Source organism: Scylla paramamosain, chromosome 4 (genome assembly GCF_035594125.1).
Source record: "Scylla paramamosain isolate STU-SP2022 chromosome 4, ASM3559412v1, whole genome shotgun sequence".
Taxonomy (NCBI): domain Eukaryota; kingdom Metazoa; phylum Arthropoda; class Malacostraca; order Decapoda; family Portunidae; genus Scylla; species Scylla paramamosain.
Window position 1 is genome coordinate 29,487,918 of NC_087154.1, and position 15,830 is coordinate 29,503,747.

The following is a 15,830-nucleotide window of genomic DNA, read 5'->3' on the forward strand; positions in this document are numbered from 1 at the left end:
AGATACAATAAACTAAAGAAACTATTTCTCTTATAAGCACTGCAGGGCGTTGCTATTACGTTACTTTAGTGCATCATAAGATGAATGTTGTGACATCTTGCGGTATCGTGTCTTGAAAGCTCATCCTGCTCGTGTTCAAAATAACATAAATAAATAAATAAATAAAAACGTAGCTGCACGTGGATTTTACAATAGGAATTTAAAATTAATAGACACATCCTGCTCCCGGAACCTTTTGTAAGTGTTTCCGAGCGATGGCTCTTGGTAATGGGATTTATAAGTTTCCGATAACATCCTTAATTAGTAGATCTGGCTCTCGTGCTGGAAAGGATCCCCGAGGTCCCTTTGGGGAGAGCGGGCTGGGTAGTTCCTTTCACTTCCTGTGCAAGTCGCTACGCTTACGAGGCTCGCCGTCGACAAGTCAACATGAAACGAAGCATACACAGGAAACTTGTGTAAAAGTTATAGAAGATATGAGAAATTAGATATTCCACCTGCACTCACACGATGCTTATTGGACTAGAAATCCCTGAGGCCAGCAGCCGCTTACCTGCTGGCATAGAGAAACACCACTATTGCAATCTTCTAGGATCATTGGTATGGCAGCATCCTGCGAAATCCAAGAAATCAAATAACAGAAAGGAACATGGAGTGGTATGTCTGCACAAGTCAGCGTCTCTCCAAAGAGTAGGGCAATGCATACCTGTGTAGAGATCGAGGTGACAACAAACAACAGACAAGGTGCGGTCTTTTATGCAGGCCTTGTATACCGATAACTGTGGCTCTGGATCCACTGATCGGCAAGTCGTGCCTCGTTCCGATACGTGAACGAAATACATAAAAGAGAATCATCAAACCACTGTACAACTGTGTGCACTACATCTGCATGTCTCTAGTTTGTCAGTGCCACTGTTCGTGGGATCAGCCTTTGCAACGGGTCCCACTGCCCTGTGTTTTGATTGGATGCTGTTTGTAGTGTCTTGCTGCAAGACAAGAGAATAGGCTTTCGGTCTTGACTTGCTGTTGCCTGCGTTCCTGTGGTTTCTTTGATATATTTGTTGTTGTTGTTGTTGTTGTTGTTGTTGTTGTTGTTCTTGTTGTTGCTGTTGTTGTTGTTGCTGTTGCTGCTGCTTTCTATTTTCCACATTTCCATAAAAAATCCTGTTTTTTTTTTTATTTCTTGTTATTTATTTTTTTTTTATTTATTTATTTATTCTTTTATTTATTTATTTATTTTTTTTTTTTTTTTTGCATGCGTCGCGCTGCGGGAGTCTTGCCTTTACAATGAAACTATCTCGTGTTTTTTTTTTTTTCTTTAGTGTTCATTATTTATTTCTTTAGTTTTACTTGCCTGCCAACCTCCCCCTGGGCATAGGACAGAGCAAAATATTTACAGGAAGGAAATTGTAGTACCTTGACACAATCTGTACTATTCTGAAATACATCTGCGTTAAAATCTATATAAACATATATGTAGCAAACTATTCACAGCCTGGAGGATTGGTCAATGAAAGAAAGGGCAAGACACACTGCATCACCATTTGGGAGCAAACTTTGCATATTTAAGAATATCCTTGAGTGTGGGCGAGTAGAGGACTGATAAAGAGACAAGAGTAGGATTCCTTTTACTTTTTTTTTTTCTTTATGGATTCATTTATTTATTCATTCAATTTCACTATTATAAGGGAGTGATCGTTTGCAGCTAAAACCTTCAGATACTAACCTGTCCTCAAAAGGAAAAAAATTAATAAATAAAAAAAAAAAAAATATATATATATATATATATATATATATATATATATATATATATATATATATATATATATATATATATATATATATATATATATATATATATATATATATATATATATATATATTTTTTTTTTTTTTTCCGATAAATTTGATAAATAAATAAATAAATAAATAAACAACTCTTTTCTTTTTTTTTTAAGCTTGTTACATATTTCTTGCGATTATGATAAGAGATTTACTGGCTGCATCTCATCTCCCCTTGCATTACCATCAACAATTCGTACACGTGGCTTCAAATCTCCTCCGATGGAACTGGAGAAATTTAAAGTTCATTACTACACAGAGCCCCAGTATATTCTATTGATATTAGTATAACATAACCATAAAAGGAATGCAAAATACTACGGTGAGTAGCAATAATATATAATGTTCCGTCAGCATTGAAGCACCGTGGGCCATCGCGCGTTGCCTCATCTTCAGCATCTCACTCTATTTATTCAGTTTTTTTTTTTTTTCTCTCTCTCTCTCTTTTCTTTCAGACTCAAGAGTTTATTTAGCTAATTATCTGTACCATAATAAATCACAAGGAAAATTATAATTTTACATTGATTCTCATATGTAAACACGTATGATGGGTCCTATAATTAATGTTACACAATGAACTGAATATACATGGTCACTGATTTAGTAAACACACACACACACACACACACACACACACACACTTCCATTTTTTCCTTTCCTCTCCAATGATAAATGCCAAATGATAAAACTAATATGGATCTTGTATGGAGCATTTCTGTGTAACTATAATTAATCAACTATATCTCACTCTCACCTAGGCTAGTTAAGATTTGTGAATTCCCTTAAACACAAAGTTATGCTTCCTTTGATTATCCATTTCTTTATAGCCACTATCCTTATAGATTATAAATGTTACTCAATATTTTTTTTATTTTTTTGTAACAATGAGTACGATATACTTGAGAGGAAATATAAATGTAAGTGGAGAAAACATGATCTGAGATTTGTCTTTCCCAACCACCTCTATTCCTTTCCTTGCCAGACGTTTCCTGTCTGCCAGCAACATGATCGTCACTATGCCTGCCAAGAGGACGTGGGCTGCAGCCACCACTACATCTTTTACAACACATTTCGTGTGCACTTTCGTCCCCCTAAGTGTTGCTCTCGTGTCATGTGCTGGGAACCCAGAGACGGTCAAGCAGCAGACCACGAACACGAGGCAAGGAGGGAACAGACCAAAGAGACACTGTGTAGGTGAGGTTTGCTGCCGTTGATTTTTACCTCTTCCTTATATGTAACTGTCACCCATATGACACACACAAGTATTATGCTGATACAGTCATTCTAAATCCCCAAGTCTCATGGAGGCAATATGATTTTCATCAGATTTACTTAAGGAGTATATTACTTTTTCTTTTGAGCAAATTAGTCATTTCTTATGAAATCTTTATCAAGAACTCAGTACTATGTAGCAAAGGTTATTATGAAAAAGAAACAAGAAACAACTTGCATTATTGCAGATTTTTTAAGGAAAGTACAAGCACTGATGAGCAGGCAATCTATCCTTCTGGCTTGAAATGGCAGATGCTTTTGTATCTCATAAAGAGAGAGGCAGCAAAGGAAAGGAAACAGAAAATGAGAGAGACAGGTCATCCACATGATGCTATGGAAAAAGACTTTATGAATATCTTTCACTTCAAGAATCTAAATGAGGTATCTCATGCTGTCCAGACCCAAGGCCTTTTTCAAGTATATTCACAGAGGTCCTCAGCAGTTCCTCACTCTCTTCAAAGACTTACAGAAAGCATCACTGAAGGATATTACTGCAGTTGACAAAGCCATCAATTACTCCACCGTGATCAAGGAACTTTCCAAAGACCAACGAATCAGGGACATTCTTCCACCACCAGGACTTAGGGAATATCCTTTAACCCAATATTCCCATTCGCAACTTCAATCCATACCTACACCTAGATGCCATAAACATGAAATAGCCTGGATTGGAAAGATCATCGCTTTATTTATGTCTCAACAAATCCCACTACAAACACCACAAAGTCATGACGAATATTTTCAAGACTGGAAGCTTCTTGCTTCTCACTGGGAATCTCTCTACCGCAAGTACTTTTTCACAGGACTGCACCATCAACGTAAAAGAAAACGAAAAGGTTCTCTCTGGCCGTAGTTTCCCTGGGCATGCAGTAGCCACTGGTGTGACCATTGTATTTATGAATTTGGAAGTTCCAACATACCAACTCGATGTAATAAGTCATGTCACCCTGTTATCTTCTCATGGGATTGTGGTAGTGAGCTATATTAAGTCACTATCATCTGTCTGCATGCACAGGCCATGATGAAATGTTAAAGACCACTGATATCTTCACTTCTCGACATAAAAGAAGAATATACATCATAATGCACAAATGGAGGTCTCTATTGCTTTATTTTCTTTCTTTCACATTTAGCAGACAATTCAGAATTATGCAGTTGTGATTTTTCTGACACGATAAAGGAAAACTACTGTGCTTTTACACAAGTTTGTTTGTAAGATTTTGCTTTTTTAATCAGAATATTTTGTAATGGAAAATACATTTATATATTTTTCCTATCTTGTTTATTTTCAAATCACAGCTGAAAATGAATATTGTATGATATAATTACTCATTAATTGTTGATGTTTTCTTTACAAGTATATGACAATCAGATATATTTTTCTATTATAAACATTCATGTTTATTAGCAATATTAGTAAGAGGAGGCAGTAGGCATCTGCCGAAACGATAATTACTCCCAGGTCTAAAGCACTGGATCAGATGGTGCTGTGAACTAAACCCAGCTGTGACCTCACTGAACATTTCACTTTGTGTCTCACAACACAAGGGGGCAGTCACAGCCTGCCCTCTAAAGACAACTTTTCCTCCACACAAAAATACAAACACCTAATAACACACACACCCTTCACTCAATTTCAAAATTATCATGGTGACTCCTATACCAGCCTTGGAGTCCCCATCTGGGGAGGGAACCACAAATGTCCCCAGGTCAGAATACCCTTCTGACAACAACCCTAAGTGTCTTGACTTTTTCTTCATTAACTTGAGCAACATTCACAGTCTAAGATCTAATTTTCAATCTGTAGAACCCACCTCTCCTCTTCTAAACTTCATCTTTTCCTCACTGAAACTCAGGTGTCTGAGGCAAATGACAGTAGCCCCTTTTCTTTTCCCTCCTACTTTCTCTATCCTCATTTTCGATCCAAAACTGGATGTTGTGTTTATGTGCATAATGACTTAACCTGCTCTTGTGCCCATGCTCTTGAATCTTCCAAGTTTTCCACCATCTGGCTATGACTACAGAGTCACTCTCAAACTAAATTTATCTGTGCTGTATACTTCTCACCTAACTCCTCTTACTATAAGAAATTCTTTGACTACTTAGCTTCCAAAGTGGAGCACATTCTGACTCTCTTCCCTTTTGCAGAGATCTCCATTCTTGGAGACTTCAATGTTCACCACCAGCTTTCCTCTCCCTTCACTGATCATCCTGGTGAACTAGCCTTCAACTTTGCTATCCTCCATGACCTAGAGCAATTGGTGCAACACCCTACTCATATTTCTGACCGTCTTGGAGATACACCCAACATTATTGACATTTTCCTGACCTCTGATCCTTCTGCTTATGCTGTCCACCTCTCTTCTCCGTTGGGCTCCTCCGATCACAATCTTATGTCTGTATCTTGTCTTATCGCTCCAATCCCTCCTCAGGATCCCCCTAAGTGAAGGTGCCTCTGGCATTTTGACTCTGCCAGTTGGTGGGACCTGAGGAGGTATTTTGCTGATTTTCCTTGGAATGACTACTGTTTCCGTGTCAGAGACCCGTCTTTGTGTGCCAAGCGCATAACAGAGGTGATAGTGTCTGGCATAGAGGCCTACATTCCTCACTCTTTTTCTCAACCTAAACTTTCCAAACCTTGGTTTAACACAGCTTGTTCTTGTGCTATACATGATAGAGAGGTGGCCCACAAAAAGTACTTAAGCCTTCCATTACCAGAATCTCATGCACTTTATATTTCTGCCCAGAACCATGCCATGTCTGTTCTCCAACTAGCCAAAAACTCCTTCATTAACAGAAATTGTTAAAATCTTTCAAGATCTAACTCCCCTCATGACTTCTGGCATCTAGCCAAAAATATCTCCAATAACTTTGCTTCTTCTTTCCCTGCTTTATTTCAACTAGATAGCACCACTGCTATCACATCTATCTCTGAAGCTGAACTCTTCGCTCATACCTTTGTTAAAAACTCTACCTTGGATGATTCAGGGCTTGTTCCTCCCTCTCCTCCACCCTCTGACTACTTCATGCTACCTATTAAAATTCCTCGCAATGATGTTTTCCATGCCCTCACTTGCCTAAACCCTCAGAAGGCTTATGGATCTGATGGGGTCCCTCCTATTTTTCTGCAAAACTGTGTCTCTGTGCTTGCACCTTGCCTAGTCAAACTCTTTCAGCTCTGTCTGTCAACATCTACCTTTCCTTCTTACTGGAAATCTGCCTACATTCAGCCTGTTCCTAAAAAGGGTGACTGTTCTAATCCCTCAAACTACCATCCTATTGCTTTAATTTCCTGCCTATCTAAAGTTTTTGAATCTATCCTCAACAGGAAGATTCTTAAATATCTATCACTTCACAACCTTCTATCTGATCGCCAGTATGGGTTCCGTCAAGACCGCTCTACTGGTGATCTGGCTTTCCTTACTGAGTCTTGGTCATCCTCTTTTAGAGATTTTAATTAAACTTTTGCTGTTGCCTTAGATATATCAAAAGCTTTTAATAGTCTGGCACAAAACTTTGATTTCCAAACTACCCTCCTATGGCTTCTATCCTTCTCTCTGTAACTTCATCTCAAGTTTCCTTTCTGATCATTCTATTGCTGCTGTGGTAGACGGCCACTGTTCTTCTCCTAAATCTATTAACAGTGGTGTTCTGTCCTGTCACCCACTCTCTTATTATTCATCACTGACCTGAACCAAACTTCTTGTCCTATCCACTCCTACGCTGATGATACCACCCTGCACTTTTCCACGTCTTTTCATAGATGTCCAATCCTTCAGAAAGTAAACATTTCATGCAGGAAAGCCACAGAATGCCTGACTTCTGATCTTTCTAAAATTTCTGAGCAGAGCAAACTTGGTATTGTTCAATGCCTCAAAAACTCAATTCCTCCATCTATCAACTCAACACAACCTTCCAGACAACTATCCCCTCTTCTTCAAGTGACATTCAGTGTCTTCTACACTGAACATCCTCAGTCTGTCCTTTACTTATAATCTGAACTGGAAAGTTCACATCTCATCTCTAGCTAAAACAGCTTCTATGAAGTTAAGCATTCTGAGACGTCTCTGCCAGTTTTCTCACCCCCCCAGCTGCTAACTCTGTACAAGGGCCTTATCCATCCATGTATGGAGTATGTTTCACATGTTTTGGGGGGAGGGGGGGTTCCACTCATACTGCTTTTCTAGACAGGGTGGAATCAAAAGCTTTTCATCTCATCAACTCTCCTCTGACTGACTGTCTTCAGCCTCTCTCTCATCGCCACAATGTTGCATCTCTCGCTATCTTCTACTGTTGTTTTCATGCTAACTGCTCTTCTGATCTTGCTAACTGCATGCCTCCCATCCTCCCATGGCCTCGCTGCACAAGACTTTCTTCTTTCTCTCACCCCTATTCTGTCCACCTCTCTAATGCAAGAGTTAACCAGTATTCTCAGTCATTCATCCCTTCCCTGGTAAACTCTGCAACTCCCTGCCTGCTTCTGTATTTCCACCTTCCTATGACTTGAATTCCTTCAAGAGAGAAGGTTCAAGACACTTATCCTTCAATTTTTGACTACTGCTTTGGACCCTTTTCTGGGACTGGCATCTCAGTGCACTTTTTTTTTTATTGGATTTTTGTTGTCCTTGGCCAGTGTCCCTCCTACATAAAAAAAAAGACATAGTACTAGTAATATTGTAGTAGTAGTAGCAAAGCCAGTGGCCCACTTGTTAGCATTCAGATTCAGTGATCTTGGCAACCTGTGTTTAAGTCCTAATTCCTATTTTTCAAGCTATCTTCAAATGACTGAATAATTCTCAAATGCATCCAGTCAACCACATGGTGATCATATTGGAGAGCTATGGGGGGCAGCACATGCCCCTGCAAAAGCATAACTTTAGAAAACTGTGTACATAGCAGTATAAATAAGCAGTAGTAGTAGTAGTAGTAGTAGTAGTAGTAGTAGTAGTAGTAGTAGTAGTATTATAATACACAAAAAAAGCTTACCTGGTTCAAATTTTGTCACCACCCTTTGAAAGTATTCATCTTGTACAGCACTATATCACTCAAAATGCTTCTGCCATCCTTGGAATGTTCTTTGGAAGCTGTTATGATAAGTGTGTTTGTCAAACACATGCAATACAAACTGATCTCCTTCATGAAGTCGAAACACTTCTTCGAGGAAGAGAAAGTTGCACAGAGCCAAATCCTGTAAGTAGATGGGATGGGTAGCAAGGATTGTGTTAGAGTAAGTAGGTGCTTCTCATGATAAATAACCAAACTTTCATCATACCACACTTCAGGTTATTTATGGTGAATGTTTTATTTATTTATTTTTTTCCTCAGATGTTTCAGAACATTAAAGTATAATTCTATATTAACAACTCTAAGAATGTCAAGACATAAATGAATAGATAAACAAGTTAGATAATAATAATGATAATAATAATAATAATAATAATAATAATAATAATAATAATAATAATAATAATAATAATAATAATAATAATGAAACAATCAAAAGACGATCATATGTATTCTTGGTCATGCTTCTGACCTGCCTTGCATTTTTAGTCTTGGAGAATGAAGACTCTTCCACTGTGAAGACCTGTTTGGTCTCAGGGTTGTAGCTGTAGACCTCTCATAAATCATGGTTCTTGACATGGTTTGACCATCCTAGGCATGTTGATGGAAATCATAAAACTTTACAAACTATCAAGACTATTGTTTCTGCACAGAAGCCATGGCATGAACTTGAAGACAACATGTCCAAATCATAAAAATTTTACAGATTTTTCAAATAATATGTTGACAGTCTCAGCAACTATACTATGATGGGATAATGCTAATGCACAGGTTTTGATCTTTCATAATTTTCTGACGTCTGAGATAGGCATGTGATATGACAGAAAGGAGGGTGAGAGAGGTGGAGGCTCTTTTACTGTGGCTACCTCCTTGGGGTATGCTCTTAGATGTAGAGAGGCATCAGAGACACTGTAGACAAATAGATATAAACTATAAAAAGCTTACCAATTTGGTTAATGGGTCAACTATTTCGTTGCGGAAGGTTTATTTCACTCAAGTTAGATGTACATTACAAAACAAAATATAACATCATTTGTATGTGGGATAGCTACTGAACAATAAACTGATGGAAAATAAAGTTAAGTACTCTTGCTGTATTAATTTTCTTATTACAGAATTATAGGCCTGTAATAACTGTGAATGTGCTATTACAGTGATCATATAAGGATCATTTTCCTGCCTTTAAAAATGAAATATATCACAATTATAGTACTGGCTAATATGATGCAAGGCCAAGAAAAACAAGGACCTATAGTCTGTGGCTAGCAGCTTTCTGTTACATACCCTATGTAAATATTAGCAAAACAATGCATAACCTTACTTGTATGAGTAACGTACAAGCAATCACAATGCAGTTTATGATATACTTTCCACATCCACACATTAAGAAACAACCTTAGCCACAGGAGTTCCACAGTGAAAAAAAAAGAAGAAAAAAAGCCATATCTGTGCACTGAATATAACATTAAATCAGCTACACATAAAACCTAGACCAGCTTCTCAAATGCAATATATGTTTCTCATTTGTATTTCTCAGGTTCAGGTAAAATTGCCTTCCAGGATTATTTCTTGCCAGTCTCCTCACAACTACAAAACAGAATTCTACATGGTTGCCCCAGCAACCATGATTATCTAGTTGCCTGTCAACTGCAGGACCTCTCAATCAAGTTCTGTCCAGCAGTCGTGACTGAAGTGGTACTATGAGTTTCTCTTGGTGCTTGAAACTCATCTTGGCAGCGGCTTCTCATCACCGTCCACTCTACAGTGGTGGCAGTTTAGCCATGAACCCCACATTGGGCCATTCGTGACACTCGTATGTGATTTACCTGATGCCATATAACCATCTCTCCTGGTTTCACTTAGGAACACTACTGTATTTCTTTTGTTCAAGGAGACGCTCCAGTGGAGATGGGCCAGGACCAGACCAAAGTGACTGTAAAATAATATTTTTTTGTAATACACAGAATTTGATTCCTACCAACTGTAAATTTAAGCAGCAAGGCAGTAAGTGACCTTTTCAAAATGAACCCAGAAAAATAGAAGTACAAAAAAGATCATTAACTCTACCAGTAAACAAAATTGCCAAGGTTTCATTAATACTGATTTGGAAGCAGTATCTTAGCCGCTTGGTTGAGAATTTTCTTTTTCTTTACCAAACTCTTACCATGTTCAATGGGAAGTGATGTACTTAAGCCTAGCAAATCTATAGGGTTGGAATCATCAGATCAACATGTGAAAATAAGAGCAAGTTTTTTGGAAATCATAATTAAGGGGTGGATGTAGATGTAACGTAAAAAAGTTTCACATATTAATTTTTTTTCCAGGTACACTATGCATACCAACTATACTTTCAACCATTACATTCCCAACTCTACCATTCAGGGCCTGTATTCTTCATAAAGATATGAAATGTGTCATCACTAAGACAGATGCATATCATAACTTAGAATGTCTGTCATAAGTAATTTGTCACAGGTCTATCATAAGTATCTTGCTTATATGTAGTGCTTATTACAGTATTGCATTTATGTTCATTCCAAAATTCTGCACTCAACAACATTCCACAAAATTTATATTTCATATTTATCCCTCTTCCTACAAAATCTACAAGTATGTACTCATAAGCATCCATAATTCTTGCCTAAATTAAATTTTCACCCACGTCATCTTTGATGAAACCCATTCCAACATTTCAGTACACTCTGCTGCACTTAAGGGTTCCACCAACAAGGTCACCCCTCTCACTTCTACTTTCACAACAAATTAATTCACTTCTACACTCACACAGTTTGCACTGTTAGCAAAGAAGAATGCAAAAATTGTGTGAAATATACACCCATACTTACTAGTTTCTTTCCTCCCTCAGAAGCTGGAGTCAATGCCAGTCAGTTCTGGGCATTTGCTTCAACAAGCCACCCTCTTTGCTCCCCCCCCCCCCACCACTACCACCACCAACATGGCTGTTTGAGTTGCTTCAAACAACATCTACATCAGGGTATGGGAGAGGGGGAGGGCAGAGTGAATGTCCAAAATTGACTGGGCTTGACTCCACCTCTCAATTAGATAGACAAAGTATGCTTGCTTGCTTTTTTATTCCATGATCTACCCTATTCTTATGGAATCAGTATTTCTTTAAACTATGATGAAATTTCCCAACCATTCACAAGATGCAAAACTGCTCCAAGAAAAGCACTGACATGTATAATGATATACTAACTTACTATCACAACCTATACATTCTGATTTAAGAAATTACCTGTTGTCCACTTGACTGAGAAGCACTGGGGTACAGAGGGTGAGGAACTGTGCGACTGGGGCCTGTCCCCATTCCCATGCTGTTTCCACTCATGGGACTAAATAAGGAATATGTGTTGCCTGATGGTGCTTCGCCATCACCAGCCTGAAACAAATGTATTACATACAGTTGACTATCAATTTCATTTTATGTTTCATAACTGGATCATTATGAAGTAAAGAACTATAAGCCAAATCACTACAAATTGTCATATGTCAATGTTTTATATAATATTATAAAATGATTTAATTAAATTACCTCTTTTTAGTATTAATAAAAATTTACTTTTAGATTTGGCCAATCTTCCCCCTTTTAGTTTTGAAAATCAACAGTGTATAGTTTATCAATTCAAGTACTTAGCTAACATCTGCAAATGGGAACAGCCAAATCAAAATGGCTATCTGTATGCAAGCATACATTCACAAGCAGTCCATCACATTTTAACATCAAACCCATTAGAGAAGACAGGACTGATCTTCACCACCACTACAGTATGAGGGCCACTTGTTCAACATATCCAGAAATCTCTGTGTGACTGCTTGATGGCAGAATTTGTTTATTGCTTCTGCACCATTATATATTCTTCTTCCTATTATCTGACCTGATCAAATGACTGGGCTAAATGTGGAGGAAGCTCCTGCTGATTCCCTTGAGGCCACACCATGAATCCATGATTTTTTACAATTATTTGAATCATCATATTAAAATTATCCAAGAGCAACTGTAAATCCTTACCTCCTGCAAGAAATGCTGTCCTCTTGCTAATTGACTGTGAGGTGCAGGACGTGGAGGTTGAGAAGGCATGGATAACATGCTCAGATGTACAGCACCAAGTGAACCTACACTAGGAGGACTATGAGGATTCATAGATGTGTGGACAGCATGACCAGCAGAAAGTCGTGCTAATCCAGAATTTAGTTGATCTGCTCCTTGATCCCCAGGAAGATTGAGCCTCATATCAACTGGATTATGTTGCTGAAGGAGATTAGCCAGTGTTGGAGGATGAGGGTGACTTACTGGGTAGTTTTTGCCTTCGCTCTGCCCTGCTCCCCACCCAAGACCTGGAGCTCTAGGTGGTCCTGTGTCATTATCTCCAAACACACTCCTCATCCCACTTGACATGCCTGGTCCATTGGATCCACTCACACTTGGCCTACATTCCATGCTGTATTGATGAGGGTTCATAGCACTTGTTGAAAATAGTGGGTGAGTAACATGGTTAATTTTACCCTGTGATCCATTCTTGTCTGCATCTTGTCCTTGTTGACCCCTAAAAGGTACCTGGGTGATGTGAGAAGTATCTAATCCAAGTGCCTCAGTACCTGGAGGTCTCATTCTGCAAGTGTTAAGCAAACCTTCAACATGCCCAAAGGAAGAAAGTGCAGGAGTCATTCCCATTGTTTCCAAGATTCTTGGTGCTGGCTCCCTTATCCTGCCAGAAATGTCAGTGGCTGGCCTTGGTGGAACTGGTCCACCTGGATGATGGAAGCCCTCTTGTGGTGGTCGGCTAAAAATTCCAGCAGATAGCATATCTGATTGGCTTGCGGAGGTCTGTAATTGCTGCAGAATATTTTGAGGAGAGTGCCCACTAGAACTGCTTTGGTTTTTTAAACCGACACCAGCACTTATAAGCTGATTTTGTGGTAGGAATGACCTCTTCATATTAGACTGAGAAGATAGATTTCCAGTCAGGCCACCAGCTCCTCCCCAGGCAGGTGGACCTCCATATTGCTGCTGGTTTAAAAAGTTGTTTTCATTCCCCTGGTTCTGCCTTCCAAAGGAATTGTCTTGTCCCTGAGATATATCCATTGGGTACATCTGCCCAGGATGGAGAGGCATTGGGGAACTTGAGAGTGGATCCCTTTGTGAAGTGGGAGTCATAAGAGGAGGAGTGGATAGCTGACTACGATGACTATCACTTGAGGCTTCAGAAGGATTAGGAGATATGGTAGGAGATGGAGTCCGAAATGTTACCTATAAAGAAACGCAAAATAAATTTATAACATCATTATCATAATCATTATTCTCATAATCAAATGTAAATTCAGACTTCAAGATAAGGTACCCACCAATGTATTAAACCAATATCTGTGTAAAAGGGTAGCCAAGACAAGGTGCTACACGCACATATTCACTTTTACTATCGACACAAGCACTGCCTAAGGCAATGACTAAGTTATTTTGAATCAGCACCATTCCCAATGATTGGGTCTGAGTCAGCACTCAACAAGCAGCCTTGTAGGAGTGTGGACATATATGTACTTGCTGAAATAGCATTACTGCTGTGGCTGAGGCAGTGTAGGAAGGTACCAGTGACACAACCAAGAGGAGCATGTCTTTACAAAGGAATATTCCTCCTGATTTACTACTACTACTACTACTACTACTACTACTACTACTACCACCACCACACCACCCTACCACCAATTATAAGAGACCAGCACTTACCCCCAAAGAAAAATCCAGATGCTGTTCAAGCATTCAACCATCAAAACAACCTCTACAGCAACACTGCCCAGCTTACAAGCAACACAAACCTTAAAGACACACTCAAGTAGTCATGCAACCCACAAGTCCCATACTTTCATACTAAACTGATCACAACAGCCAGTAGCATGATGCTATTTCCTTTAATGAATCACTGTAACTGATGACAAAATGGCTCCAAGTGCATCAATTGCTCTGAATCATCATGACTTGGCATGCTTTGAATAGACTCAAATTGCTTGGTATAAGTGGTTCCTAAAGGAGTTGATGAGGTGCATCAAGACAAATCAAGAATCATGGTGATTCTTCATGAACTGAATAGGTTTGATTCACTTGGTGTAAATGCAGCCTATAAATAAATCAAAATCACTGCCTTGGTGGCATGAAGAATTAATTGCATGGTTTACCCAGTATTTCTCACAACATGCCCTAACAAAAGACTTAGTTTATCCCTGCTGCACCAAAATACACTCATACCACCCTTGCTTGCCTCGATTAATCAGACCTGATGTAGACGTACCTCCCAGATTTGCACCTGAGGCTGTCCCACAACTGATCTCCATTTCTCCCAACTAAGCACAACCACTCTTTATTGATCCATAGGCATCCCTCTTGCATATGTTCCCTTCACAATTTCCATCCATCCTATTTGTAGTATTCCTTTAACCTAACAATTCTCACATCCAATCTAGGATCTTTTTTTACTATCACTCTTCCATTCTTTACACATGCTCATACCAATGTAACATTCCCTGTTATGCTAGATCAGCAAATTCCTGTCTAATAACAGTTTCCTTTTGCATTTCTTCATTCCATTCCATATGTGTTATTTCACTGTTCCTCATCTCATCTCATCTCTGTTTCATTGTCTTGTCTTCTCTTATACTCCTATGTTACATGTTTCAGTCCACATTATTTCTTTATATATCCTTTCCTTCACACTCATTCAAGAGTTATCTACAATTAAATACTCAATCTCTTCTTTACTATACTATTCTTTCTTAATTCTTTTAAGCATCAGAACCTTTCATTTTTTTTTTAAGCACTCAAAAATATTCACTACTACAGGTGTCAGTTTCCTTAATGATAATTTCTTTAGCTTTTATTTTTATTGTCCCTTAATTTCTTTGAGAGTTTTCATAACTATGTTACTTATAAACCGCCTCTTTTCTTGAAAATGTTGTGTTTACTATTCATGCTCCATGCAATGAAAAGACAACCCTTTACCTGTTTTGCTTCTTGCATTGCAGAGTTCCTTTTCATTATAGCTTGCAGAGCCACATTGGTACGAGTTCGTGTGGTACGAGGCTGCCCTGGGCCTGTGCCTTGTTGTTGATGTTGCTGCTGCTGTTGCTGTTGCTGTTGTAACTGTTCTTGTGGTTGTATTTGTGACTGCTGCACATGCTGAAGATGCTGCCCTGGAATGTGGACTCAACAATAAGATACTTTGCTAACTCACAAGTTTGCTATTGTGTCCAAAAAAATAGATGACTCAAAAACTTGACTTGCAAGAAAAGATATGCAATATCTTATTTATCCATACATACTAATTAACAGGAACTTTTGTCAAACTTTTTTTATGATGAAATGCATTTTTAATATCTTTTTAATATATACCTTTTTCTTTAGAGTCTTCATTTTCTCCAGTTATTTTTGACAGTATTTCTGAGTTGTCAGATGACTCCTGCTGGTCTCTTGTTTCTCTTGCACGCTCCAAGGAACCTTGTGGCTTCAAGATCCCAACTTTTCCCCGTCTATTTGATGGCTTATCCTATAAATGTGCATGTGTTTGTGTGTGTGTGTGTGTGTGTATATATATATATATATATATATATATATATATATATATATATATATATATATATATATATAT

The 15,830-nt window shown here is 38.4% G+C and overlaps 2 protein-coding genes across 4 annotated transcripts in view; one reads left to right on the top strand and one right to left on the bottom strand.

Moving 5' to 3' along the window:
- The first annotated feature begins 365 nt into the window (after window positions 1-365).
- LOC135099950 (uncharacterized) lies at window positions 366-4,383 on the top strand. Of its 2 annotated transcripts, none has more exons than XM_064002684.1 (3): window positions 366-654; window positions 2,822-3,033; window positions 3,300-4,383. In XM_064002684.1, exons 1-3 carry the CDS (start codon window positions 508-510, stop codon window positions 3,610-3,612), a joined length of 672 nt encoding a protein of 223 aa, XP_063858754.1. In that variant the 5' UTR covers window positions 366-507; the 3' UTR covers window positions 3,613-4,383. The 2 variants fall into 2 exon arrangements, with proteins under 2 accessions (XP_063858754.1, XP_063858755.1); XM_064002685.1 differs by lacking the exon at window positions 366-654 and adding an exon at window positions 1,982-2,161.
- A 4,760-nt stretch (window positions 4,384-9,143) lies between these two features.
- LOC135099949 (nonsense-mediated mRNA decay factor SMG7-like) overlaps window positions 9,144-15,830 on the bottom strand; it is a 28,045-nt gene continuing 21,358 nt past the window's right edge. For both annotated transcript variants that reach the window (XM_064002682.1, XM_064002683.1), the window contains 5 exons: window positions 15,575-15,728; window positions 15,185-15,375; window positions 12,206-13,444; window positions 11,432-11,575; window positions 9,144-10,108 (listed from right to left, as the gene is read on the bottom strand). In XM_064002682.1, coding sequence (XP_063858752.1) covers window positions 10,031-10,108; window positions 11,432-11,575; window positions 12,206-13,444; window positions 15,185-15,375; window positions 15,575-15,728 — 1,806 coding nt within the window. In that variant the 3' untranslated portion in view covers window positions 9,144-10,030. The remainder of the gene's footprint in view (window positions 10,109-11,431; window positions 11,576-12,205; window positions 13,445-15,184; window positions 15,376-15,574; window positions 15,729-15,830) is intronic.

Excerpts from the sequence above, each read along its gene's own strand:
- LOC135099950 (XM_064002684.1), top strand. The coding sequence starts at position 508 with ATGCTTATTGGACTAGAAATCCCTGAGGCCAGCAGCCGCTTACCTGCT. Across the intron at positions 655-2,821 it reads ACAGAAAGGAACATGGAGTG|ACGTTTCCTGTCTGCCAGCA; the intron begins GTATGTCTGCAC and ends TTTCCTTGCCAG. Across the intron at positions 3,034-3,299 it reads ACCAAAGAGACACTGTGTAG|ATTTTTTAAGGAAAGTACAA; the intron begins GTGAGGTTTGCT and ends GCATTATTGCAG.